At 44.7% G+C, this 25,417-nt stretch overlaps 1 protein-coding gene across 3 annotated transcripts in view; it reads right to left on the bottom strand.

Annotated features, from left to right (window-relative positions):
- nup210 (nucleoporin 210) overlaps positions 1-25,417 on the bottom strand; it is a 139,177-nt gene that overhangs the window by 87,497 nt on the left and 26,263 nt on the right. For all 3 annotated transcript variants that reach the window (XR_015080044.1, XM_086001713.1, XM_086001714.1), the window contains exons 4-8: positions 17,961-18,057; positions 13,418-13,568; positions 8,347-8,479; positions 4,620-4,778; positions 2,441-2,509 (exon numbers count right to left, since the gene is read on the bottom strand). Coding sequence is in view for 2 of the 3 variants with exons in the window: in XM_086001713.1 (XP_085857839.1) it covers positions 2,441-2,509; positions 4,620-4,778; positions 8,347-8,479; positions 13,418-13,568; positions 17,961-18,057 (609 nt within the window). In the remaining variant the exon portion in view is untranslated. The remainder of the gene's footprint in view (positions 1-2,440; positions 2,510-4,619; positions 4,779-8,346; positions 8,480-13,417; positions 13,569-17,960; positions 18,058-25,417) is intronic.

Here is a 25,417-nt window from a genome sequence, read left to right as displayed (position 1 = left end):
ACCGACTCCCAGAGCTACCTGGACTACACTTCCTCCCACCCCGCTTCCTGTAAGGACTCTATTCTATTCTCCCAGTTTCTCCGTCTCCGCCATGTCTGTTCTGACGATGCCACCTTCCATACCAGTGCTTCCGACATGTCTTCACTTTTCCTCAACCGAAGATTCCCCTCTACTGTGGTTGACACGGCCCTTGACCGTGTTCACTCTATTTCCCGCACTTCTGCTCTCACCCCTTCCCCTCCCTCCCAGAACAACGATAGGGTTCCCCTTGTCCTCACCTTTCACCCCACCAGCCTCCACATTCAACAGATCATCCTCCACCATTTCTGCCACCTCCAACGTGATCCCACCACCAAACACATCTTCCCCTCACCTCCCCTTTCAGCATTCCGAAGGGACCGCTCCCTCCGCGACACCCTGGTCCACTCCTCAATCACCCCCAACAGCCCTTCTCCTTCACCTGGCACCTTCCCGTGCAAGCGCAGGAGATGCAACACATGCCCTTTTACCTCCTCCCTTCCCACTGTCCAGGGCCCCAAACACCCCTTCCAGGTGAAACAGCGATTTACTTGTACTTCTTGCAATTTAATATACTGTATTCGCTGCTCACGATGCGGTCTCCTTTACACTGGGGAGACCAAACGCAGATTGGGCGACTGCTTTGTGGAACACCTCCAGTCAGTCCGTAAGGGTGACCCTGAGCTTCCGGTCGCCTGTCACTTTAATTCACCGCTTCACTCCCACTCTGATCTCTCTGTCCTCGGCCTATTACATTGTTCTAATGAAGCTCAACGTAAGCTCGAGGAACAGCACCTCATCTTTCGATTAGGCACTTTACAGCCTTCTGGACTCAACATAGAGTTCAACAATTTCAGATGATAATCCCTGCCCCCATTTTTCATGCAGTATGATTTTGCCATTCCCATTTGCAACCTTTTCACAGCATGTTCTTTCTATTCCTTCCCCCCCACCCCCCCGCACCTGTTTAAAATCTGTTACATTTCCAGCTTTTTCCCAGTTCTGATGAAGGGTCCCAGACCTGAAACGTTAACCCTCTCCACGGATGCTGCCTGGCCTGCTGAGTATTTCCAGCATTTTCTGTTGTTAGTACTGATTATGTTGTTGGAAAAGCCAGCCCATCAGGACAGACAATTATGGTAGTGTCACACTGCCTTACCTGTTCAGTAGACTGGATAAAAAAACTTCTCAGCCACTACTGAAATATCATGATTAATAATATGAATGTTTGCGCCAGCTGGATGTTGTACATGACCCTCAGAATGAAGAACTGGATGGAATATAAAATAGACCCTTCCATCCCCAAAAGATTGATCAATTGTCCTCGACAACCTATCGACTGTCTTGACTACTGTAGCAAAACCTCAGCAACTATTTGTTCCAGAAGGTTGCCAGGAGATCTTTGGATAGGCCCATCTATCAAAGACATGTATTATCTTAAGATGGAGCATCCACTCATGGACATGTATTTGGTCCATTCCCAAGGCAGCCTGAAACAAGCAGGCCAAGTACTGAAAAATGTTATACTATGCAGAAAGAAAAAGCTATTAGTTGAACTGTTAAAGCTATTTAAACAGACAAATGACCAAATAAACTGCAAACCTAAATATTATTTTTCTTTGAGTGGCTACTAGGGTACTATTGCTCAGAATTTAAGAAAAAGAACAAGATTATGAATCGACAATCAGGCCTTATATGTAGCACAGGCTGTGGGAGACCATGAGGCTTTCCTGGCTGCTAGAAGGATGTAAAAGTCTTAAAAGAACAGTCTATTTGGATGATGAACTATTCATTTATATGTTGCCTTATTTCTCAATTTATTTAAAAAACTAACTCGTATCCTAAAATGGATCTACCAATTCAATGTTAGTACTAATATAGATAAGCACAACTTCTTATACGATATGTGCCCATGCAAAAACTTAGCAAATTACTTTTCAGCCCTTATGCCACTATGAACTAAAAGGATAAAAATAATTAATGTATGAATTATAGTAGATTGGAATATTCTAGAAGCAAGGAAGCTCTTTTAGCTTTCTAATACGGCAAGTGAAATGAAACCGACACTTGTATTGATAATTTGTCTCAAAACCTGCAGCATCATTCAGCTATGAGGAAATGTGCAGAGAAAACCAATTCCACTGCTCGGTTATCTGATTGCAAATATAAAATTAAGACAACTATTAAATGATGATTTCCCCCCCCCCCCCCCGCCCCACCCAAGGGGAAAACCCTACCCACTAAGATTGCAAGACTGAACATTCTTAAAAAAATTATTTTTTAAAATAAAATGTTTATGTATACATGAACCTCAACAGCCACCAAATTTAAAGAATAATTTAGAATATAATTTTCAAATCTAACAAAAAAGTGTGTACTCACAATTGGCAGATGTTCTACTGAAATTATTTAAAGTACTAACCTAGGTAACGTGGCTCAACAACATAGATTGTGCAGTTTGGTAACCGGGATACACCTTGCATACGAATACCTAAGCCATTTGTTAAGGTCATGCAAGTTTAAAACTGCTACCGACCTATTTACTCAAATAAAATGAATAATATTTATAGGGATTTGAAATCATTCTTAAAGGCCGATGATTATAACACTCAATATCTGTAACAGCTTGCAAGCCAACCTGACATTAAAAGGGCCAACACCTTTTAGAACTATCTTGCTGACCAGTTCTGACCCTCATTCCGACCTTGTTGAACCAAAAAATCCTCTACAAAGATAAAACGTGTTGAAGCAAAAGCATCTGTCGGAGCTTAAAGTGGCAAGTCTAAGATTTTTTCAGTCTCCGGCGAACAATCTCAGGAGCCTGAGATGGGGTTCCCGCCATTTATGCCACCTTAAGGCCCATCAAAAAGTAGGTGCAAGTGCAGTCCTGGATCTTAAATAGTCCTGATAAATAATGTTCAGTTCAAGAATTTGAGCACAGCCCGATAGCCAACAGTGCTAAATGCTCAAGCAGTTCGGATATATAAATAAGTATTTTTAGTAAAAACTTTGATGAGTCAAATTGCTTGCCATGAGGTAGAAATTCCAGTACCAACATTATGCCATCAGACATGTAGTGGGGGTGAAACTTCTGCTTGCTGTTTTGGCCTCCTTATAACCCCATCCCAAATCCGGGTCAATACTCTATTAGTGGTGGTGTTACAGGGACAACCTGCCAACACCCTGCTGCTCTGAGAAGAGGAACCACAGGCTGGATGGGCCAAAGATTTCTGCATCACCCAAACTACTTGACTCCAAGAATAAGTGACGCTAGAATCCAATGGCAATTGATTTGTTCACAGTGGGGCTCAGGACTGCACCTACACCTACTTTTTGATGGGCCTTAAGGCAGCATAACTAACAGGAACCCCAGAGGAGCCTAAAAACCAATTTAGACATGCCCCCAAATTGTGGTCAGGTTGAGAGGGGAAGAACCTCCTTCTTCTTCACCCCGCCCCCCCAATCAAATCTGACATTGACCAATCCATAGGGTGGAACCACCTGGAGCAGTGTTATGTCACAAAGTCTGGTCTCCTGTTGTTCAGATACCAGAATTTCAACTCAAAGAATGGAATTTCTGAGCTAATGTTTTAAATTTTGAGCAGCTATAAAAAGGAGGTTCTTGTTTAGTGTTAATTAAGAAGTTAGAGCCAAAGAAGTTTAGGTAGAGTCAAGAGAAGTTCAATTTAGAAGGCAGAAAGAATATTTGAAGGAGAACGGGTTGTTAGATTGTCAGACTACTCTCAGCAGTTTACAACAGATGTTTTGACAAACTAAAATACGTGCAGGGTGTTAGCTGAAGTTAGTAGAGGAGGAGGCGTGCTGACGAACCAGGAATGATGACTACTACTGGGAATTAGCTGAAGGTCAGAATCAACATCACAGAGAAAGCTGGAATTATCATACAGCAGGTAAAAACATCCAATGAGTCAAAGAGGCCATTTTTTTTTTTACAAACAGGAATGCCATTCGAGAAATAGGTAAACAGAAACACACGATTGCGAACACTTGCTTTGTTATATAAACTGAAAACAACTAACTTTCAAGCATGTATTATACAAAGTATGTAGCGGAATACGGCTGATGTGCTATATTAGGTTTAAGTCTACTAAGGCTATTATACCATAGCTGCACATTGAGTTATGGTATGTTATTGTAATTCCTAAATAAAGTTATCGTTCTGTTTTATTACTGAAAATCTTACTCTATTATACAGGATTTAGGATTAGAATCACAATAATCAGTGTGACAGTTGCACAAACGGTGTAGACTTTGACCCTTTGTCCAGCAAGGATGGGAATAATTTGCATCCAGCACGCACTTTAAACAGTTGCCTGTGCATATCTATAATGCAGAATAAACACCGAGCAAAGATCCAATAGCTGCAAACATGCCAAAACTAGAAAAACAATGCAAATGCTGCTATATAAAGAGCTGGCTCTTCAAAACACAACCATGCCATGCAAGTGTATTCATTAAGTTAGTGAGAGCTTGTGTGGAGTAGGTATTATATAATTAGCATTACTGTTACTTTTGAACATGCTTTATTCATTCAGCTTCTGCAAGGTGCTAATTTGGATTTCATAAACTGCAAAGGATACTCTTGTGCATTAGCACCAGGTTCGTTTGCCCTTGCTGCAGTGCGGTTACTGTCGATGTGGCTTGCTTTAGTTTGCCCACTGGTTGATTTGCATCTCCCCCTGGACTTACTATGCTATTTTGCAGCTCTAATTCATACTGATCAGAAGGCATCATTAGTTCTGGAAAAGAAAAAAAGCAATTTTAGTAATTTATAACATCAGAGATTTTAGAGACAAATTTTTAATGTTTAGCAATGTCATATTGCCAAGCTAACGTACAAAAACATGTAAAATGAAGTTAGCTAAAATAACCTGCACGCAGAAACATTTTAATGCTCTTTGAATTCACTTCAAACAATTAAAAATGCTATCAGTTTACTGGATGTTTGTAAAGGCTGCTGTAAAATAGCTGGAAGAGGATTAGACAGGAAAACATTTGATGTACGCTTCATTCCACAAATAAGTCTGACCCAAAAACCTTAAATTACAAAGCAGTGAGTTATATGAATAAATGTCATAACTGTGTTGTGAGCAGAATGGTAATGTGGTCCCAAGACATAAAACAGAATTTTTTGTGCAGGTCACAGCAAGTTTATGTTTGAAATGTGTAAAGGAAGTGTCGCTCCTGCATAGATGGAAGAAAAACTCCAGTTGGATGAGAGGGAGATTCTCTGAAGTGCCTCCTGCTTATTAAGCTGTAAGCAACATCTTGATCTGGAAGAAGTTACTGGATTTCAGATCATTTGGCAAAGAGGACCCCAGAAATTTTAGTCAGCTGGTCGGGGAGAGGAAAGTAGTGGCAGGGAGAATTCATGTGGTGATGCTGGGACAGAGACTACTTTCGATTTAATGAGATGGAAGTCCTCAACAAAATAAAAGGGCTCAAAACAAAATCTTCAGGGACAGTGTTTATCACAGATTAATGAGCAAGAGAAGGGAGGAGATTTGAGAGATATTAACAATGATTAGGAAAGTTGACGAATACTGGGGAGGGTTGGACTAAAGTGGTGCCATTTTCAAAAAGGATGAGAGCAACTGCAGATCCAGACTTGGTTCAATACAATGTAAATAACAGAATAAATGATCAGGATTAGACTCGAGTGTCACCTGTACAATACCTTAGTAAACAGTAGTCAACATAGATTTAGAATAGAAATATATCTTGCCTGACCAACCTCAATAGACTTTTTCTTATTGCGGCGAAATGGACTACGGAAATCCCTACCAGGTGGTCTGGTTAGGTTTCCAAAAAAACTTCGACCAAGTTCCATGTGAAAGGATACTCTTAAAGCTCCAGGTGTGGGGGATTCATGTCAATTTTGTGAATGAATAAAACAAATTGGCTGAACGGGGTGGTGGAGAAAAACAGCAGATACTTGTTAAAGGAGTTTGGTTGTTGGTGTGTGGGGGGGGTGGAAAGAAGAGAGTACTGAGTGCAATGCCCCAAGGATTGGTACTAGAACAACAACCGCTTCTGACTTATGTCAACAACTTGGATTCAGAAACTCAATTCAATTTGGCAAAAGGTCATTACATGTATTGATCACAGTGTGTGAAGAATAACATCCTGGCATCAGCCTTAAATTTGCCTTTTAATACTTTGAACGTGTCCTAGTCACACAACATACTTTATAGTAATTTCCCCGAGTTACTTTTTCCATGCCATTAACTGTTATATACTTCTATAAATTCACTTCTTAGATGTCTCCTTTCATGCTGAAAGCCCAAGTTTCTCCACTCTTTCTTTATAACTCACACCTCTGACACGAAGGCCGCAAATTTAATTGAGGAGGCGGGGTGGGACAGCTGGTTTCCAGTCCCGCTCCCAGCTGCATCCGCTCTGCTGACGTGATTTTCCCTTGATTGGCTTTGTTAAGCCCGCCCTGCGGGCTTATCAGCCAATTAGCAGGAAGCGGGTCTGATGACGTCATTTGATGAAGTTTCATTAGCTGGTTTCCTTAAAGGGACCACGTCCACATTGAGTTTGACAGTTGTTCTGTCAGTGTTCAACAGCACTGAGGTGCTGCAAACACTGACAATCACTGCACAAAGGTGATCGCTTGCACCCAGGCTCCCCAATGACTCCCTCCATATGCCTATGGAGGGAGTCACAGCACATAGGGAGGCTCTCTTCCCTTCCAAGGGCGGAAGAGACCTCCCCAGGACACCAACTTGCCTTGCACCTCCATCCAACCCCCTCTATCTACTTTATCACTTCCCCATCTCACTAGCCATCCCTCACACTCAGTCTCATCCTGCTGCAAGCATACCAACTAACAACACACAAGGCAGGCACTTGAGGTTTAGCCGATGTCCAGGTGAAGTTTCTGGTAATGTGTTGTCATACAGTGAAATCTCTTTTTCAAAAAGTGCCCCTTATTGGACAGATCTGAGCAAACATTGAGAAGTGTTTTAGAGTTCCAGTGATTGTTCAGTCATAACTCCCCCCACCCCACGCTATAGTGATGTGTGTGCATGGAATGGCTTGGACATTAAAGAGATGCTTCATGGTGCTGGTGTGGGATGGTGTCAACCTGGCGCATCATGTGGCAGCCAGGGTTTACAGCGTCAAGTGAAGAAAATCTGGCCATGATGATGCCATCGCTGGCCTCCTGGCCAGCAAATTTGTCAGGGGCTGATGCCCCGTGTCCAGTGTAGCATCAGGTGATGGCGGCGAAGGTTGGTGATGTTGGTGTTGGGGCTGATCATGGAAGGATTCGGAGGACCAAGATCTGATTGTTTCATTGGCTCCGATGTTGCTGGAATAGATGGCAGCTGCAGGTGAGATGACAGAGCGATCTGTCAATGGTGAGAGAAGTTCTCCCAATGAGGTGGCACTGGACATACAGTTGGATCTAAAAACTTGTATGTTAAAGAAATCTCTATGTATTAAAAATGCAGTAACCAACTTTTTCTGTGCTCTGAAACTCACCATTTGCAAAATGGCATCCTTGACACCACTTCTGCAGCTGTCAGCTTTTCAAACATCAGAGCAGACTCAAAACACACCAGGTTGAGCTGGCGTGTTCCCCGAAACAGCAGGTAACCCATGGGGAAAAGGTAAAGTTAGAAGCAAGCCTCAAAATACTCTTAAATTGGCTCTTAACAAGCCATTTAAGTACCCGAATTGTATCCCCCGCCGCTTGGCGTCGGGACAGTTCTGCGCTGACAGACCAGACACCTGGGAGACTCGCGGAGGCAGGTTTACAGTGGGTTTCCTACCCGCTGTCAATCTTTGCTATTTTGACAGCGGACTGGCCTCCAAACCCGCCCCCTCAGCGCTATTAAATTCGCTGCCTAAGGGTCAGCTTTGTGGCTCTTCTTCGAACTGTTCCAATGCTTGTCTCCCTTGTGTTCCAGTGACCAGAATTAAAGGTATACAAGATTATGAATAGTATGGAAAAGGTAAATCTGGAGTACTATTTCAAACTTTAATTTCAAGAGTAGGACAAAAAGGATGGACACAAGTTTCAACTACTAAAAGACAAATTTAAGGACCTCTGTCAGGAGATTCTTCTGCGAATGAGTGAACACTACATGGAACAGATGTTCAGGTAGAGTAGTGAAGGCAAAAACCTTGGATGCCCCAAAGGGTCAAGTGCACAGTTTTTCTGGTTAGATGATTTAAGACCGCACTTTAATTGCAATCTGATGGCTATCAGTGTTACAGGCTCTAGATGTCTTGCATGCAGATTTTTCTTTCATGTTTTGTCAGGCTTCAATAAATACACAAGAAAAAAAGACAAACCTGTGATCTTCCCTTGTCGTATCTTCTGTACCTGATAATGAATAGAGGTGCCCACCATCAGGTAGATATCATTAGCTGGATTCAGCATAATGTTTTCCAGGATAAGGAGTCGCACCTCTGCAGCTGGCACATTCTTGTAGACAAGGAATGACAGAATGTGGGCATTAAAATTGAATGTAAAATCACAAATATTTTGATGAAATATTGGGTGTAACTTTTTGCTCAGTAAAAGAATTGTTTAAATCAGTCACGGAAATCACAAATACAAAGAAACAATCTAATAGTTTCTGCTGTAAAAATATACCATGCCAAATTTTCAGCCATACCTTCTCTAGGGAATATACCTTAAACACCACAAAAAACTCTAAAAATTAGATAACTAATCCTCGAGAACAGTATGCAAACTAAAGAACAACATTTCTTTACATCTTGAGTTGCAGGATTCGAGAATTTTTTTTTTTTAATTTCTGCCCCTTTACATTGTGGAACAGATTTTCAGAGCACAAGCTTGCGCACACATTTAAAAGTAGCAACTGTGACTCATTTTCTGGCTTAGGATCTTCTCCAATGGTGAGCAAAAGATCTATACATCCTAACACTGCAAAAAGCACATTGCTGGCCTGTAGGGGCAGGCTGAGCACTCAGCTCACCTGCATCCAGAAAAATGGCAGCCTGCAATATCTCATGCCTCCAGAGGTGGCCATTTATGTTTGCTGCTGAGCCGACTGGCTCTGTGGGGAAAAGCACCTATGGCAACTCATTTATATTAGAAAGAACAATTATACTGAAGTTTGGACCGCCAGCAGCAGGACCTTAGTAATGTAATTGCAGTGTTAACGTTGCTTAACCTTTATCTAGTTATAGAAAAATTGTTTATCCATAGATTCTCCAAGTAGATTTCATCTGCACCAAAATAAATCATTGCATGTGGATTTCCTATAGACTCTCAATTGCTCGGGACCAGTTTTCTTAAAAGTAATCAGACACTTAAGGAAAACTGACCATTGCATTCTTTTCCAATTACAGTTTAGGACAGAATAAATGCAGTTTTGCAAACACTTGAATTTTCTAAACTGGTCTTGGCGAGAGGGGAATTAACTTGAAATTAAGTCTCTTTCCCTGTGATTACTTCAGAGAGCTACGGTAAATGCAAGCCGAAACAATACTTGTAACTGCTTGGCCATGAAACGGAAATATTTCCATTTGGATACTAGGAGCTAAAAATTGAGTAGCACCCCAATTGAGGCGCTAACTTCGCCAGGGCGTTAAAAGTAGCACCCCGGAAAAATTAGCGCCCCCATGCCGGAAATTGAGTAGTTGCGCCCCAAGAGGGAAGCTGGGCGCTACTGGAAGCGCCCCGCATCCCTCTTGGGGCGCTGCGAGTGAATATTGTGGCGCTACGTGCCGCGGTATTGCAGGCCTTCCTCCCCTTCTTAAAGGGGAGGGGCCTTGTGCAGCGCGACCTGGGGCTGGGGCCCAGCTGGGCCCCCGGGGATCAGGAGTGCAGGCAAAAGAGCCCAGCACGCAAGAGAAGTGCCGGGCTCTTGGAGCACAGCCGGCACTCCGCGGGGGGGTGGGGGGGTTCAGGAGGTCTGGGACAGGAGCGCAAGCAGGTGCTGTCAGGCGGCCAGCAATAAAAATGGCCGCCCCGCACCTCGCCTTTAAATTGCGCCCCCCTGACCCCGTCGGACATAGCGTCCAGCGGTAAGTCAGGGGGCGCTCCCGAAGATTGTGGCTGGGGCGTGAGCGGGGCACTGCACACACCAATGACGTCATCGCCAGCGGCGCAGCGCTGCAGGGTGCTACCGGTTAGCGCCACCACTAACCTCCCGCTGAATTTTGCGGGAGGCGTGGGCAGTGCCTCGCCTGGGTGCTAGTTGGTTTGCACCCCACTTAGCGCCCTCTTAAGGCACTAACGGGAGGCGCTACCAACTTAATTTTTCCCCCTAGATCTTTAGACATGAATGTCCAGTTAAATAGAAACGAAAAACGTTTCCCCTCCTGCCCCCCCCACCCATAGAAGCATGATTGATGTGGTCTCCTGCACTAGTTTTGATTGTCCGGGGATCAGAGAGGAATTTCTCCAGATTTCTTTTCCCTTTCCCTAATTGGCCTTAGGTTTTTAATCTGGTTTTTTGCCTCTCCCAGGCTGCTGATGGGTAGGGGGTGTCTAATCATGATGCTTCAAGCATCATGACTGTGCAAAAGGCTTAATGGACCACGTGGTCTTTTCCAGTGTCATATTCGTAAACGTTTGTATGTTCACACATTGTCAATATGGGGTATGTTGTAGAATCCCTGTGATGTACCTTGAAAGGTTTAATATGCCTCCGGGATGGCCATTAAAAGCATAGCTTATTGCACATGCATGGAAGAATTCATGCAGAAATTCATTGAGAATAAAATAGAAAGGGCGAGGAATGGGACTGGTGAAATTGAGGACTGAAGGTGAGTCTCAATGCTCAGTAATTCTCCTCACCCAAGCGAGTGCAAGAGAGAACAACGGCCTAAAGTTACATTAATATATTAGAGATATACAAGAATGTGAATCTCTCCCTATAAATCACCAAATAGTTCCCCAACTATTTTAGGTAAGGGGAGATGGATTAAATAGAACTCCCGTGCCTCCGCCAAGAGGATTGTTACAGGAAGGGTAAGTCAACTGTCGCCACCTTTATTGCACCTTCTAACCAAATTAACAAAAAAAAATGGAACAAGAACATTTAGTTCATCAAGCCTTCTCCTTCCCTGGACCCATACCATCCACAGCAAAATGCTCTGTAAATATTCTCCTTGTGGATATGTGGATCAGACTTCAAACAAATGCAAGTGGGGACGAGGAAGTTCCTTCTGATGTGTGTCCTCTGGCTGTAATCATAGACCTATTTAAATAGCCACGTTATCCATTCTTGGTACTTTAAAAACCTAGATGATGTGCATTTACAGTTTCTCCTCCAAAAGAAAAAAGTCAATTATGCAGACTTCTTAATTTAAAGCTCAAAGCCCCAGAATCATCCTCTTGACTATTTTTTGAAACTGGCAGAATACATCAATGCCTTTTTGAAGGTGGCATACCTAAACAGCACACAGTATTCGAAACGTGGCTTCACCAATAATCTGTACAAGCATGAGATGAACTTGTTCCAATTTATGGTCAAATATCATGGGAGATGAATCCTAAAACACGATTAGCCATATTGCCAACAGGTTCATATTAAAAAAGATATTTGCAGTTAATGGTCCATAGTCTCATTGAATTCAGTTTTCAATTTTTGTTAATAGACATATCTTCACTGCACACATTGCTTTTCCTGTTCCAAGGTGTTTTACCATATATTTATTGAAATCAAAATCTATCTGCCTCTCCTTAGCACACTCACTTCATTGGTCCAAATCCCTTTAACACTCACTCTTATTCTCGCCACACAGATTGGTATTTTTTTTAAATTATCATCCTCCATGTACGTGGAAGTGTACAGCAGGCACACAGTACAGATGCTCGATGGTCACTGTCCTCTGGGTTTTTTTTTCTATTTGTCTTGTAAGTTTGTTTTCTGTTAGCTCCATTTTCAATCCAATTTACCATTAATGTGCAGCACAGAACTGCTTTCAACAGTGGTTTCACACTCTTGCTGATAAAACAGTATGGTATCACAGTATGGTATGGCAGCTGCAGCTACTATGACTGGAAAGCCCTGCAGCGGGTAGTCAAAACTGCCCAACGCATTACCGGCACCCGGCTACCGACCATAGAGCACATATACCAGAAACGCTGCTAACGGAGGTCACGGTCCATCATCAAAGACCCTACCCACCCCAGCCACAGTCTGTTCGCCCTCCTGCCATCTGGGAGACGCTACAGATGCATTTGCACCCGTACGACCAGATTTAGGAACAGCTTCTTTCCCAGGGCTGTCATCCTACTGAACTCCACAAATAAACTCTAAAGCCTGCACATCTGCCAATGCACTTTATTATGGTTATGTTTATGTATTACAAGCCAAATGTATGTTGAATGTTTAAATGTCTTCATCTAAATGTACACTCTCGGGAGCCACAAGCCTACATTTCGTTGTACTGCACTTGTGCACTAACAATGACAATAAAAGTTGATTTGATTTATAGTACAGGATAGTGTCACTGGCAGAGGGGAGGGAACAGCAACCATAAAAATCCACTCATCTCTTTGCTGGTAGTTCAGTAGTTCTACCACTACTTACTGAACAGCATTTCCTTCACCATTATTGAAACTTATGGGGCAAAAATGTACTTTTTTAAAAACTGCAATGCACCAGCAGATGCACTGAATCACTCGTTTTTCAAAAAACAAATCACCCCAGAATGAGATACAGGAAACTTTGTGATATCCGGCATCGACGGGACCGGCGTGTTGCCGATCTATCAAAACTGCCGGACATACAAAGTTAATATTGAAGCATACGGAGGTTTTCATCTCCGTATCCGACAACAAACACTGTTGCTTAGCAACAGCTTCTAAAGAGTCAGCTGCAGCTGCAAGCGTCTCTAGCTGAAGCTGTTGTTATAGCTACAGACCTTGCAGTGCCTGACTGGGAAAAAAAGAGAACTAACTTATAGAAAACGGCTCCTGATTTTTGCCGTTAGATCAAGTATTCCGGACATACAACCTCCGGATAAACCAAAGTTTCCTGTAATAGTATCATTAAACCTTTGGTATAGGAAGAAGCAGGAAAACCTGCATTGACAAGTTGGTATTAACTATGTTTTACTGCTACCGAATTCACTGCTTCAATGCTGGAAAATGTAAATTTTAGAGCTTCAACAGTTGCTTCTAAGGTTTGTATACCTGCTGAAAAGAGGGGTTTTGATTGAGGCATTGTTTTAAAAATTGCAACATTTATAGGGACAACATGGGAGCAAAATGATGGGTTTAGACTCCATTTGCAGCAATGAATGTTGTATAATGGCAAGTTCAACAATGGCAGAAAGAAAGCTCCAGGAGGTAGCTTGCCTGCCTTTTCCTTACTCATAGCATTAGAAAACTTAAAACAATGAGGAAAAGTAACTTACAAATGCATCAATATTAAATTACCTTGTAAATTGCTTCTTGTATTCTGCCTTTCAGCTTTGAATTTCCTGTCTTCATTCCAGATACTAAGACTGTATCTCCTTGTTTGCCATGTTTCTCCATCTCAGATATGTAAGTAGGTGGAGTGTAGGTAGATTCAGAAAACGTAAGTATCCTGCAACAAAATGTCACCGTATTATTCACTCAAAACATTAGTTCTTTATTGTGGAGAAATATAAAGACATGAAAATTTCTTGATACTTTTGTCTATCAGCTGACTCATTTATACAAAATATTTGGCTCATAATAGCTGGCCTCGTATCACCACCTCTGTGCTATTTCTGGTACAAGACAATAAACTGAATGCTCAGTTCCAGACTCCCACATCTGCTGTTCCATTAATGGTTTGATGCTTCACAGCTTTTAGTGGATCGGAGAGGAAAAAAAAAAGAGATGCTTCTGATGAGCACTTACATCACCCATTTAAAAAAAAAATCTAATCTTCAGGAACTAAAACATTTTGTAAATCTTGTTGAGTTATTACAACATATGATTCTATGAAACATCACCATGGCAATACTACACAGCATTTGTTAAAAAGCAAATATTAAGTCGATATGTATTCTATATGAATTGCTAAGCAAAGTCACAAATATTAAAACTGAAACATTTATATGGCGCGTGAAGGGTCACTGATCGCCCAAGAAGTCAACTATTTACAATCTACATCAATGACTTGGATGAAGGGACCAAGTGTAATGTATCAAGTTTGCGGATGATACAAAGATGGGCGGGAAAGCAAGTTGTGCAGAGGACTCAAAGAACCTGCAAAAGGGATATATAGACAGGCTAAGTGAGTGGGCAAACATTTGGCAGATGGAGTATAATGTGAGAAAGTGCGAGGTTATACATTTTGGCAGGAAAAATAAAAAAGCAAATGATTTAAATGGAGATTAAAAAATGCTACAGTTCAGAGGGACCTGGGGGTCCTTGTGCATGAAACACAAAAAGTTAGCATGCAGGTACAACAAGTAATCAAAAAGGCAAATGGAATATTGGCCATTATTTCAAAGAGGTTGGAGTATAAAAGCAGGGAAGTCCTGCTGCAACTGTACAGGGTATTGGTGAGACCACACCTTGAGTACTGCGTACAGTTTTGGTCTCCTTATTTAAGGAAAGATATACTTGCATTGGAGGCCGTTCAGAGACGATTCACTAGGTTAATTCCAGAGATGAGGGGGTTGACTTATGAGGAAAGGTTGAGCAGGCTGGGCCTACACTCATTGGAATTTAGAAGAATGAGAGGTGATCTTATTGAAACATACAAGATACTGAGGGGGCTCGACAAGGTAGATGCAGAGAGGATGTTGCGGGGAAATCTAGAACGCGGGGGCACAGTTTTAGAATAAAGGATCACCCTTTTAGAACTGAGATGAGGAGGAATTTCTTCTCTCAGAGGGTCGTAAATCTGTGAAATTCTCTGCCCCAGAGAGCTGTGGAGGCTGGGTCATTAAATAAGGTGTAGACAGATTTTTGCAAGATAAGGAATGAAGGGTTATGGGGAGCAGGCAGGGAAGTGGCTTTGAGCCCAAGATCAGCCATGATCTTATTGAATGGCGGAGCAGGCTCGAGGGGCCAAGTGGCCTATTCCTGCTCCTATTTCTTATTTTCTTATGTAAGTCAAGTGGTATATAATACTACGCATTCCTTTACCATTATTATAGGTTATACCCAGCAGGATAAGTAAACACTTGTTAAAAACATGTTCAAATGGGAGTAAATATACCTTCTTATAAATCTACTAAGCTCCACTTAGCGGTTGTACCTCACTCAACAGTAACTCGCATGTAGAGGACCAATGCACTCTCAGACAGAAGCAGAATCAAGTACTGCGCTACAAAAAGGTGCAATTTATTTTTTTCCTTAAAAACAGGACAAATTTCAGGATGGATTCACTGGAGGGAGGGAAAAAGCAGCATCCAAAGATTATGGCCAACACCAGCCTGACTGCTCCAAGGCCTTCTGCTCTTCCTATTGATAGTCCATTGATTCGGAGATGTTCTGTTCACCAGTGCCTCATTCACAAATATTCAGGAGTGTGGAGCAAAAATTACTTGCAAAAAAACCCCCCACAAGAGTGCGCAACAACTTCAATCTAGATAGCGACTTTAATGTAATAAAAACATCCCAAGGCGCTTCACAGGAGCGCTATAAAAAAATTTTAAAAAATCGGCACCGAGCCATATAAAGAGATGTTAGGGCAGATGACCAAAAGCTTGGTCGAAGAGGTAGGTTTTAAGGAGCGTTTTAAAAGAGGAGAGGAGAGAGAAGTGGAGAGGCAGAGAGATTTAGGGAGGAAATTCCAGAGCTTAGGACCTAGGCAGCTGAAGACATGACCACCAATGGGATGTTCAAAAGGCCAGAATAGGAAGAGCACAGAGGTCTTGGGGGATTATAGGGATGGAGGAGATTAAAGAGATAGGGAGAGGCGTGGCCATGGAGGGATTTGAAAACAAAGATGTGAATTTTTATTTATTTATTTATTTATAATATAAATAAGAGCCGTTGCTCAACCGGGAGCCAATGACGGCCAGCAAACATGGGGTGATGAGAGAGCGGGACTTGGTGCGATTTCTTCTTAGGCAGTCCCTCGGAACCAAGGATGACTTGCTTCCACATTAAAAATGAGTTCTCAGGTGACGATTTAGCACACAGGCGGCAGAGTTTTGGATGACCTCAGGTTTATGGACGGTAGAACTAGGGCGGCCGGTCAGGAATGCATTGAAATAGTCAAGTCTAGAGGTGATAAAGGCATGGATGAGGGTTTCAACAGCTGATAAGTTGAGGTAAGGGCAGAGACGGGGGATATTCCGAAGGTGGAAATGGGCAGTCTCAGTGATAGAACGGATAGGAGGTAGGAAGCACAATTCATAATCAAATAGGACACCAAGGTTGTGAACAGACTTGGTCAGCCTCAGACAGTTGCTGGGGAGAGAGATCGAATCAGTGGAAAGGGAATGGAGTTAGTGGCATGAACCAAAGACAATGGCTTCGGTCTTCCAGATATTTAATTGGAGGCAATTTCTACTCATCCAGTGCTGGATGTCAGACAAGCAGTCCAATAGTATAGAGATGTTGGAGGGTTCGAGAGAGGTGGAGGAGAGGTAGAGCTGGGTACCATCAGCGTACGTGTGAAAACTCACATTGTGTTGCTAGATGATATCACCGAGGGGCAGCATGTAGATGAGAAATAGGAGGGAGCCAAGGATAGATCCTTGGGGGACACCAGAGGTGACACTGCGGGATCTGGAAGAGAAGCCATTGCAGGCGATTGCATATATTCTGCAAGCTTACCCATTTGAAACTGGAATATTGGCCATTGCTCTACGGTTGGACTCCTATTTTAAATAGTGATCATGCTGTATGAGTGAATAGCAGAGACTCAGACAGCAATGATAAACTTCGGTGTGCCAAACACTCATCTGGTATGGAAGCTGAGGCTGCCACTTACCATCTATGAGTAGCGTCACTGTCCTGATGAGAACTGCAGTATCAGATGGGAGTGCTGCATTGACTAAGGAAGTGTCTGGTGCATTGATTGTCCTTTTAACAACCGCATGAGCCATTCGTATATAGTGTACTGGCAGGGGTTTAGAAAGTAACAGCACTTTCTTGAAGGATAGAATTATTCTGCATGTAGCTTTATCAGAGCATACGTGGAAAGCACTCGTGGATGGTATGAATATAAACACTTCCCAATGCCTCCTGTGTAATCCATCATAGATAGTTTAGAGACTGTGTTCTGACTGGTTCCTTTGCAGTGGCTTTTTAAAAAGCAAACCCATCTGCCCATTTCAGCCTGGATGATCTCAACGAAGAGTCACAATCTTAGTCATTTCACCCGGCCTTGAGCTCACTGAATGAATTTGCATGAGACAAGGCATGTCAAATCAAAATGGAAAACACCCGGTGCAACAACTGACAGTGGAGAACAGTGCTACATCATTAGAGCCTATACGTCAAGACCCTCAGATACTTACATTCCGCTGGAACAAAATAGCATTTCAGACCAAGAGACTGCAACAAACTGGACAGGATAATGTTGGGCAAAATATTTCTCAGTTAAGTGTCGATTGCTTTATGACCGACACAGCTGGCAGGAGAAAATGAATTAAAGATGGCAGACAACGCTTTCATAAAAGACACAGGCTGAAAAATCTCCAAGAATTGAGTATCCTTTCAGATTCTCTAGATTGGTTAACCCAAGTACGAGAAGTATAAAGATTGCATCATCTTTCTTGAATATTGATTAAAACTCTACAGTCTCTTCAGAACTGGTTAAAATATTACAAGTTATCCTCTATTATATAACTTGTATAAAAAGCGTGAAACAATTTTAGCTGGATCAGCTGCTTTAAAGGCAGTGTTATCTATAATTAGTGAAAGAAAATAGCAATGTAAAAATACAGGCTTGTTCCATTTTGCTGTGCAGTAATGATGCCGTTAATAAAGTGGCAATGAAAAGGATTTTAACATTAACATCTGATAAATCCAGCGATCTACCTACCGCAGTGCATTGTGGGAGTCCGAGTATCCAGCAGCCTCTGTATCCTTCACTATATTCCATTCAAACACCAATCCTGCCAATGTGCTGAACGTGTTGCCTGTGAAACAAAGAGGATCAGTATCTTAGTGTACGCACCACAAATTAATTTGCAACAGCAGCTGCAACAAGCCGATGGGTGATAGTGACTAGTGTCCATTTCATGACAGTCTGAAAAAGTAAATTGTTGACAGGTGCTCGACAGCTGGTGCAGAAGAATTGTTTTTTTCAAATGGAATAATACATCCCATCAAAATACTACTGTGATATCATCTTATGCTGTGACACGAGGAACAATGCTTGGTGGGTGGGGGCGGGGGGGGTGAATGGAAATGCTACCATGAATTTTGCATGAGTTGAGTTTGTAATACATGACATTTTGTGTCTTTCAAATACGTGATACTTTTGTCTTTCAAATCCCAAATATTCAATGATCTGAGCTCGTTTTTTTTTATCTGAACAATGTACAGATCTTTCATGACTGCACCACAATTTAAATTGCATCTCTTCAAAAACGTACATCTTAATTTGAAGGATTTTTTATAGGATTTTTATATACCAAAGTACTGATAACAAGGGCTCCAATCCCTTGAGCCTGTGTCTCCATGAAAAGTTTTGGAAAGCTTACAATTGCACAATGCAATTATGACTATTGAGATGATGTACAATCCAGAGATACTGAATTAGCATGACTAGAGGTCCACTGGCCAAACATGTTCATGACACTGGGATCCAGAGTTCTCAAATAATTACAAACAGATTGAAATTGCACTGCATAAGATCAGTAAAGATGCACTGAACAGTTTGTTACCAATATTGCATTGCAGAATTTCAAGTGTTAAAGCAACAGTAACATTCTACAAACAGCAGGACACTGAAAGCAACAATTGTTTTGTTTTAATTAGTTACAAATTCTTTAAGAACTACGATCTACATGAAAACTCTTCACAATGGTAACAATATGCTACCATTCTTGCCCCTTGCCTCCTCTTGTACTGCCCTGGCTGTTTTCACTGCCTCCTGACTACTTCCCCCTTGCTCCCAACCAGTTCAGAGGCAACCTTTATCTTCCTCTTTCCTCTCAGTTTATGGAGGCAACTTTCCTTCCAGGATTTGTCACTTTCTGCTGCTCCAGACCCCAGCCTGTTGCTGCTTCCCTCAGGGATCCAACTCTGTTGTGTATTTTGGGCACAAATTCCTGGTCTCACAAAGTGACCCGCCCACCACTGATTGCTGTACAGAGTGTCCTACTGGTTCAATAGGTAGATTCACTCCCCAGTGTGGCACTGAGTCAAATAAACCATAGGTTCCCTCGTTGGTCTGTTCAGAGCTAGCTGATCTCAACCAGGGCCACAGGTGGGGTACTATAATTGGCCTTAATTACTCTAGATTAGGGAAGAAAAGGAGAGGAGGCAGAAAGCCCATAGCAGCAGCAGCAAATGGCTCATGGGAGTACTTCCTATGTCAGGGAAACAAGGCAAAATGAGTCTTCCATTACAAGGCTACAAAGAGCAGCAATGGGCAAGAGGGAAAGGATTTCTTTGTACTATGCTGCGGTTTAATCTGTAAAATCTGCATTTTATTTTATTCATTCACAGGATGTGGGTGCGCTCGCAAGGCCAGCAATTATTGCCCAACCCTAATTGGCCTTGAGAAGGTGGTGGAGTCACCTTCTTAAACCGCTGCAGTCCATGTGATGAAGGTACTTCCACAATGCTGTTAGGTAGGGAGTGCCAGGATTTTGACCCAGTGATGAAGCAATGGCGATATATTTCCAAGTCAGGATAGTGTGTGACTTGGAGGGGGACTTGCAGGTGATGGTGTTCCCATTCGCCTGCTGCAGTTGTCCTTCAAGTGGTAGAGATCATGGGTTTGGGAGGCACTATTGAAGAGGCCTTGGCGAGTTGCTTCAGTGCATCTTGTAGATGGTACACACTGCAGACACCAGTGGTGGAGGGAGTGAATGTTTTATGGTGATGGAAGGGCGGCCAATCAAACAGGCTGCTTTGTCCTGGATGGTGTTGAGCTTCTTGAGTGGTGTTGGAGCTGCACTCATCCAGCCAAGTGGAGAGCATTCCAAAACGCACTCCTGACTTGTGCCTTGTAGATGGTGGACAGGCTTTGGGGAGTCAGGTGAGTCAGTCGCAGAAGAATACCCAGCCTCTGACCTGCTCTTGTAGCCACAGTATTTATATGGCTGGTTCAGTTAAGTTTCTGGTCAATGGTGACCCCCAGGATGTTGATGGTGGGGAATTCAGTGATGGTAATCCTGTCAAGGGGAGGTGGCGAGACTCTCTCTCTTGTTGGAGATGGTCATTACCTAGCACTTGTATGGCGCGAATGTTACTAGCCACTTACATCTGCCCACGCATGAATGTTGTCCAGGTCTTGCTGCATAGGGGTTCGGCGATGGTAATGCCGTTGAATGTCAAGCGGAGGTGGTTAGACTCTCCCTTGTTGGAGATGGTCATTGTCTGGCACTTGTGTGGCACAAATGGAGTGAATCGAATTGGCTGAAAACTGACCTCTGTGATGGTGGGGACCTCAGGAGGAGGCAGAGATGGATCATCCACTCAGCCCTTCTGGCTGAAGATGGTTGCAAACGCTTCAGCCTTGTCTTTTGCACTCACGTGCTGGGCTCCGCCATCATTGAGGATGGGGATATTCATGGAGCCTCCTCCAGTTAGCTGTTTAATGGTCCACCACCATTCACAACTGGATTCAGCAGGACTGCAGAGCTTTGACCTGATCTGTTGGTTGTGGGATCGCTTAGCTGTCTATAGCATGCTGCTTCCTCTATTAAACATGCATGTAGTCCGGTGTTGTAGCTTCACCAGGTTGGCACCTCATTTTTTCAGTACGCTTGGTGCTGCTCCTGACATGCTCCTCTGCGCTCCTTATTGAACCAGGCTTGGTCTCCTGGCTTGATGGTAATGGTAGAATGAGGGATATGAGGGCCAGGAGGTTACAGATTGTGGTGGAATACAATTCTGCTGCTGATGGCCCACAGCACCTCAGATTCCGAGTTTTGAGCTGCCAGATCTGTTCTGAATCTGTCCCATTTAGCATAGTGGTAGTGCCACACAACACGATGGAGGGTGTTCTCAGTGTGAAGACGGGACTTCGTCTCCACAAGGACTGTGTGGTGGTCACTCCTACCAATACTGTCATGGACAGATGCATCTGTGACAGGTAGATTAGCGAGTACAAGATCAAGTAGGTTTTTCCCTCGCATTTGTTCTTTCACCACCTGTTGCAGGCCCAGTCTGGCAGCTATGTCCTTCAGGACTCAGCCAGCTCGGTCAGTAGTGGTGTTACCGAGCCACTCTTGGTGATGGACATTGAAGCCCCCACCCAGAGTACATTCTGTACCCTTGCTACCCTTAGTGCTTCTTCCAAGTGATGCTCAACATGGAGGAGTACTGATTCATCAGCTGAGGGAGGGCAGTAGGTGGTAATCAGCAAGAGGTTTCCTTGCCCATGTTTGACCTGATGCCATAAGACCTAATGGGTTCTGGAGTCAATGTTGAGGGCCACTCCCTCCTGACTGTATACCACTGTGCTGCCACCTCCGATGGGTCTGTATTGCAGGTGGGACAGGACATACACAGGGATGGTGATGGAGGAGTCTGGAACATTGGCTGAAAGGTATGATTCTGTTAGAACGACTATGTCGGGCTTTGTTTGACTCGTTTGTGAGACAGCTCTCCCAATTTTGGCACAAAGTCCTCTGATGTTAGATGTTAGCAGGGTTGATTGGTTGTGCCTTTGTCGTGTCTGAAGCCGGTGCCTAGGTCGAAGCTGGGTGGTCAATCAAGTTTTATTCTTATAGTTTTTCATAGCGGTTTTGATACAATGGAGTGGCTTGCTAGGCCATTTTAGAGAGCAGTTACGAATCAACCACATTGCTGTGGGCCTGGAATCACCCAGCCCAGTTAAGGACCAATGTTCCCTCGAAGTTTTGTGGCCACGCAGCTGTCTGTCGGTCCCGCACAGCTCGAGGCCAGCTTTTTCAATGTGAAATTTCACGCATGCACGAAACTTTGAATGGGCTACACAGCCGTTAAAGGGATCGCACACCCAAAATAAAATTAGGGGGAACATTGGTAAGCACGGCAGATTCCTTCCCTAAAAAAGGACATTAACGAACCAGATGGGTTTTTACGACAATCTGGTAATGGTCACCATTACTGATACTAACTTTTTATTCCAGATTTATTAATTTATATTTTCCAGCTGTCGTAGTGGGATTTGAACTCATGTCATTAGTCCAGGCCTCTGGATTACTAGCCCAGTAACAGAACCACTACGCTACCGTACCCACAATAATTTTGGTCAAATGTCCGCACACAGAAAAGCTGTTAAAAAATCATGCATTACTAAAATTTTCTAAAAAGCAGCAAATAGTAGATTTGGAGAAAAAAAAACAGCTTGCAATCTCCAAGTAGATCAACTGTATTCTAAGGAACAAATGGACTTTTGGTTTACATCACCCGAACAAATCCACTGGGGGAGAAATTCAGCTGTTAGCGCCAGCCGTTAGTGCCTTAAGAGGGCGATAAGTGGGGCGCGAAGCGGCTAGCGCCCAGGCGCGGTGAGACCTGCGCCTCTCGCGAAATTGAGCGGACATTTAGCGGCGGCGCAAAACTGCAACGCCCAATCAGCTGCGCACGCAGATCCTTACATCATTTCATGGTGCAACACCCCTGGTGCGCCCCGAACTGGAACTTCAGTGGCGCCCCCCCCTTCTTTCCGCCTGGCACTCCCAGCGACTGGTACGGTTCCCAGTCGGTGTGGGGTTGGGGGGGTCGCTATTTAAAGCGGGCTCTTCCTGGCTTCTTAGTGGTAGCCATTTTGGACCACTCCTGTGTGAGAGAGAGAGAGATTTGCAGAGAGACAAAGGGAGGGAGCTTTCTGCATTGAGTCAGCGCTCGCACAGGTACTTCTGGCTTCAGCTCAGAACTTTGCAGTTGGAATGATTTTTCAGTGGCATAGCCTTGAGTGGCCACATATTATGGGGGCTGCAATGGGTGAAAATGTTGGGTTTCTCCATTGCATTGAGAGGGCTCAGAGACGCCGAGAGAGAGCATGCCAATCGTGGCCAGACGGAGGAGGGCCAACAGGCATCGGCACAGGAGACCTTACCCTCCCAGGGTATACCGCCAGCAGTTCTCCTACCTCAACATGTCTGAGGAGCAGTGTATTCAGAGGCTTCGATTCAGCAGGGAGGTGGTCACTGAGCTCTGCCACCTGCTTCAGACAGATCTGCAGCCTCAGCTGAGGAGCAGGACGTCTCAGTCGGTGGCAGTGAAGGTGACAGTGGCTCTCAACTTCTATGCCACCGGCTCCTTCCAATTCGCTACTGGGGACATTGCCAATGTCTCCCAGTTTGCGGTGCATTGCTGCATCCGCCAAGTCACGAATGCCCTCTTCAAAAGGAGACGTCAGTACATTTCCTTCCCCATGACCCTGGACAAGCAGCAAGAGCACGCAATGGGATTTGCAAGAATAGCGGGCTTCCCCATGGTCCAGGGCGCCATTGACTGCACGCATGTGGTTTTGCGGGCGCCTCAAGAGAATGCCGAGGATTACCGCAACCGGAAGGGGTTCCATTCGTTGAACGTACAGTTGGTGTGTGACCACAGATAGCTGATACTAGTGGTCAATGCCCACTTTCCAGGCAGCAGCCACGACGCCTTCATCCTGCGCCAGACTTCTGTGGCAGACCTTTTCGAAGTCCCGGCTCACCCAGGAGGCTGGCTTCTCGGGGACAAGGGCTATCCTTTGTGCACCTGGCTGATGACGCCACTCCGTGCGCCCAGCACCCCTGCTGAAGAACGATACAATGACAGCCATCAAGTGACCAGGAACATGATTGAGCACACAATCGGCGTGCTAAAGCAACGGTTCTGCTGTCTGGACCATTCCGGGGGAGCCCTTCAGTACTCGCCTGAGCGAGTCTCCCATTTCGTTGTAGTGTGCTGCATGCTGCATAACCTGGCTATCCTCAGGACTCAGCCACTGCCAGCAGACATTGGAGCACCACCAGAGGAGGAGGAGCACCAAGACGGGAGGGAGGCACAAAGTGCAAGGGCCGTCCGTCAACGGCTTATTGCAAGTCTGTTCTAGGCCCCCTCTGAGGGAATGGCTTGTGCCATTGAAAGAACATGAATGGAATGGTTCCGCAAACCCTGAGCCGGTCAAGGCAACAAATATTTCAAAGAGCAAACATGCACAATCTCAATAAAGACAATTATTTATTTAACAAACTGTGTGCCCTTCCCGCATGACAAAGAAATACAGAGAGACCCCAAAAAAGTCAGACACATAACTGGCTCTCTCAACCTGGAAACAATGAACAAAAGAGTTAACCAAAAATGACCATGATCCTCGGCCTTCACTAAAAAAATTAACAGCATTTTGCCAGACCTCCTACTTTTTGGCCTGCAAGGGCGATCTGCTTCGCTTGCGAGATTGGCCCCTTCCCACCCTGCAGCTCCTCTGCAATGGGACCCCAGTGGCTGCAGCAAGGCTGGGGGAAGGCTGCTGAGTGTCAGAAACTGAGACTGCAGATGCCCTTGAGGTACGGCCTGGACCAGCTCTGGGCCTGGAGGGCCCGGCTGCCGACTGCTCCACCTCTGCCTGGGCGGCAGCAGTCTGTCCTTCGGGTGGTGGCAGCTGCAGTGGAGGACTGACAGTGTTGGCAGCAGGAATGCTGCCATTCTGACAGAGGACAGGCACTCCCTGGTCAGACGACACACTGGCACTCCCATGGGGCAGCACTGCAGCATGCGGAGCAATCTGAAGCACAGACTGCTGGCCTTCTGTGGCACGGCGAGGGCCCCGGCGATTCGTGCCCGATGCAGCGAGGGTGGCAGCAGTCAGTGCTCGTGTGGCCTCAATCTGTGTCTGCATCAGACCAGCCACTGACTGCATTGCACCACTAAGCACTTGCGTGGAAGCCACCTGTGCTGCACCGAAGTCCTGCAGACTCCTTGCCTGTGTTGCCCCGAAGTCCTGGACACTCCTTGCCAGTGACTCTATGGAGTCGGGCATCCTTGCCACTACAGCCATGAGCTCAGTGTGCCTCTGCTCTGCCTGGGCGCCCATTTCAGCGAGGAGCCGCACCTCTTCTGCGCTCACTGTAGCAGGACTGGAGGCCAGACTCTCCCTCCGGGGAGAAGGCCGCCGAGCTTCCCTACACCACCCCCCCACCCCCGCGTTGCTGCAGCCCGCTGGGCCCCGGAGCTTCACCCTCCTCAGACCCTTCCCCCCTGCTCCCCTCCAGGGAAGACATGTCCCCATTATGGCCATGGGCTGCCTCGGCTGAGGGTGGCACTGATGGTCTAGCTTCCTCTTCACCTTCAGAATCACTCACAGTGGCAGCTTGAGGGCCCGCCTCCTCATCTGGCGAATCAGCA

This window comes from Somniosus microcephalus, chromosome 11 (assembly GCF_052327205.1).
Source record: "Somniosus microcephalus isolate GS21.2 chromosome 11, FLI_Smic_1.0, whole genome shotgun sequence".
Lineage (NCBI taxonomy): Eukaryota > Metazoa > Chordata > Chondrichthyes > Squaliformes > Somniosidae > Somniosus > Somniosus microcephalus.
This window is presented reverse-complemented; position numbering and strand designations above follow the sequence as displayed.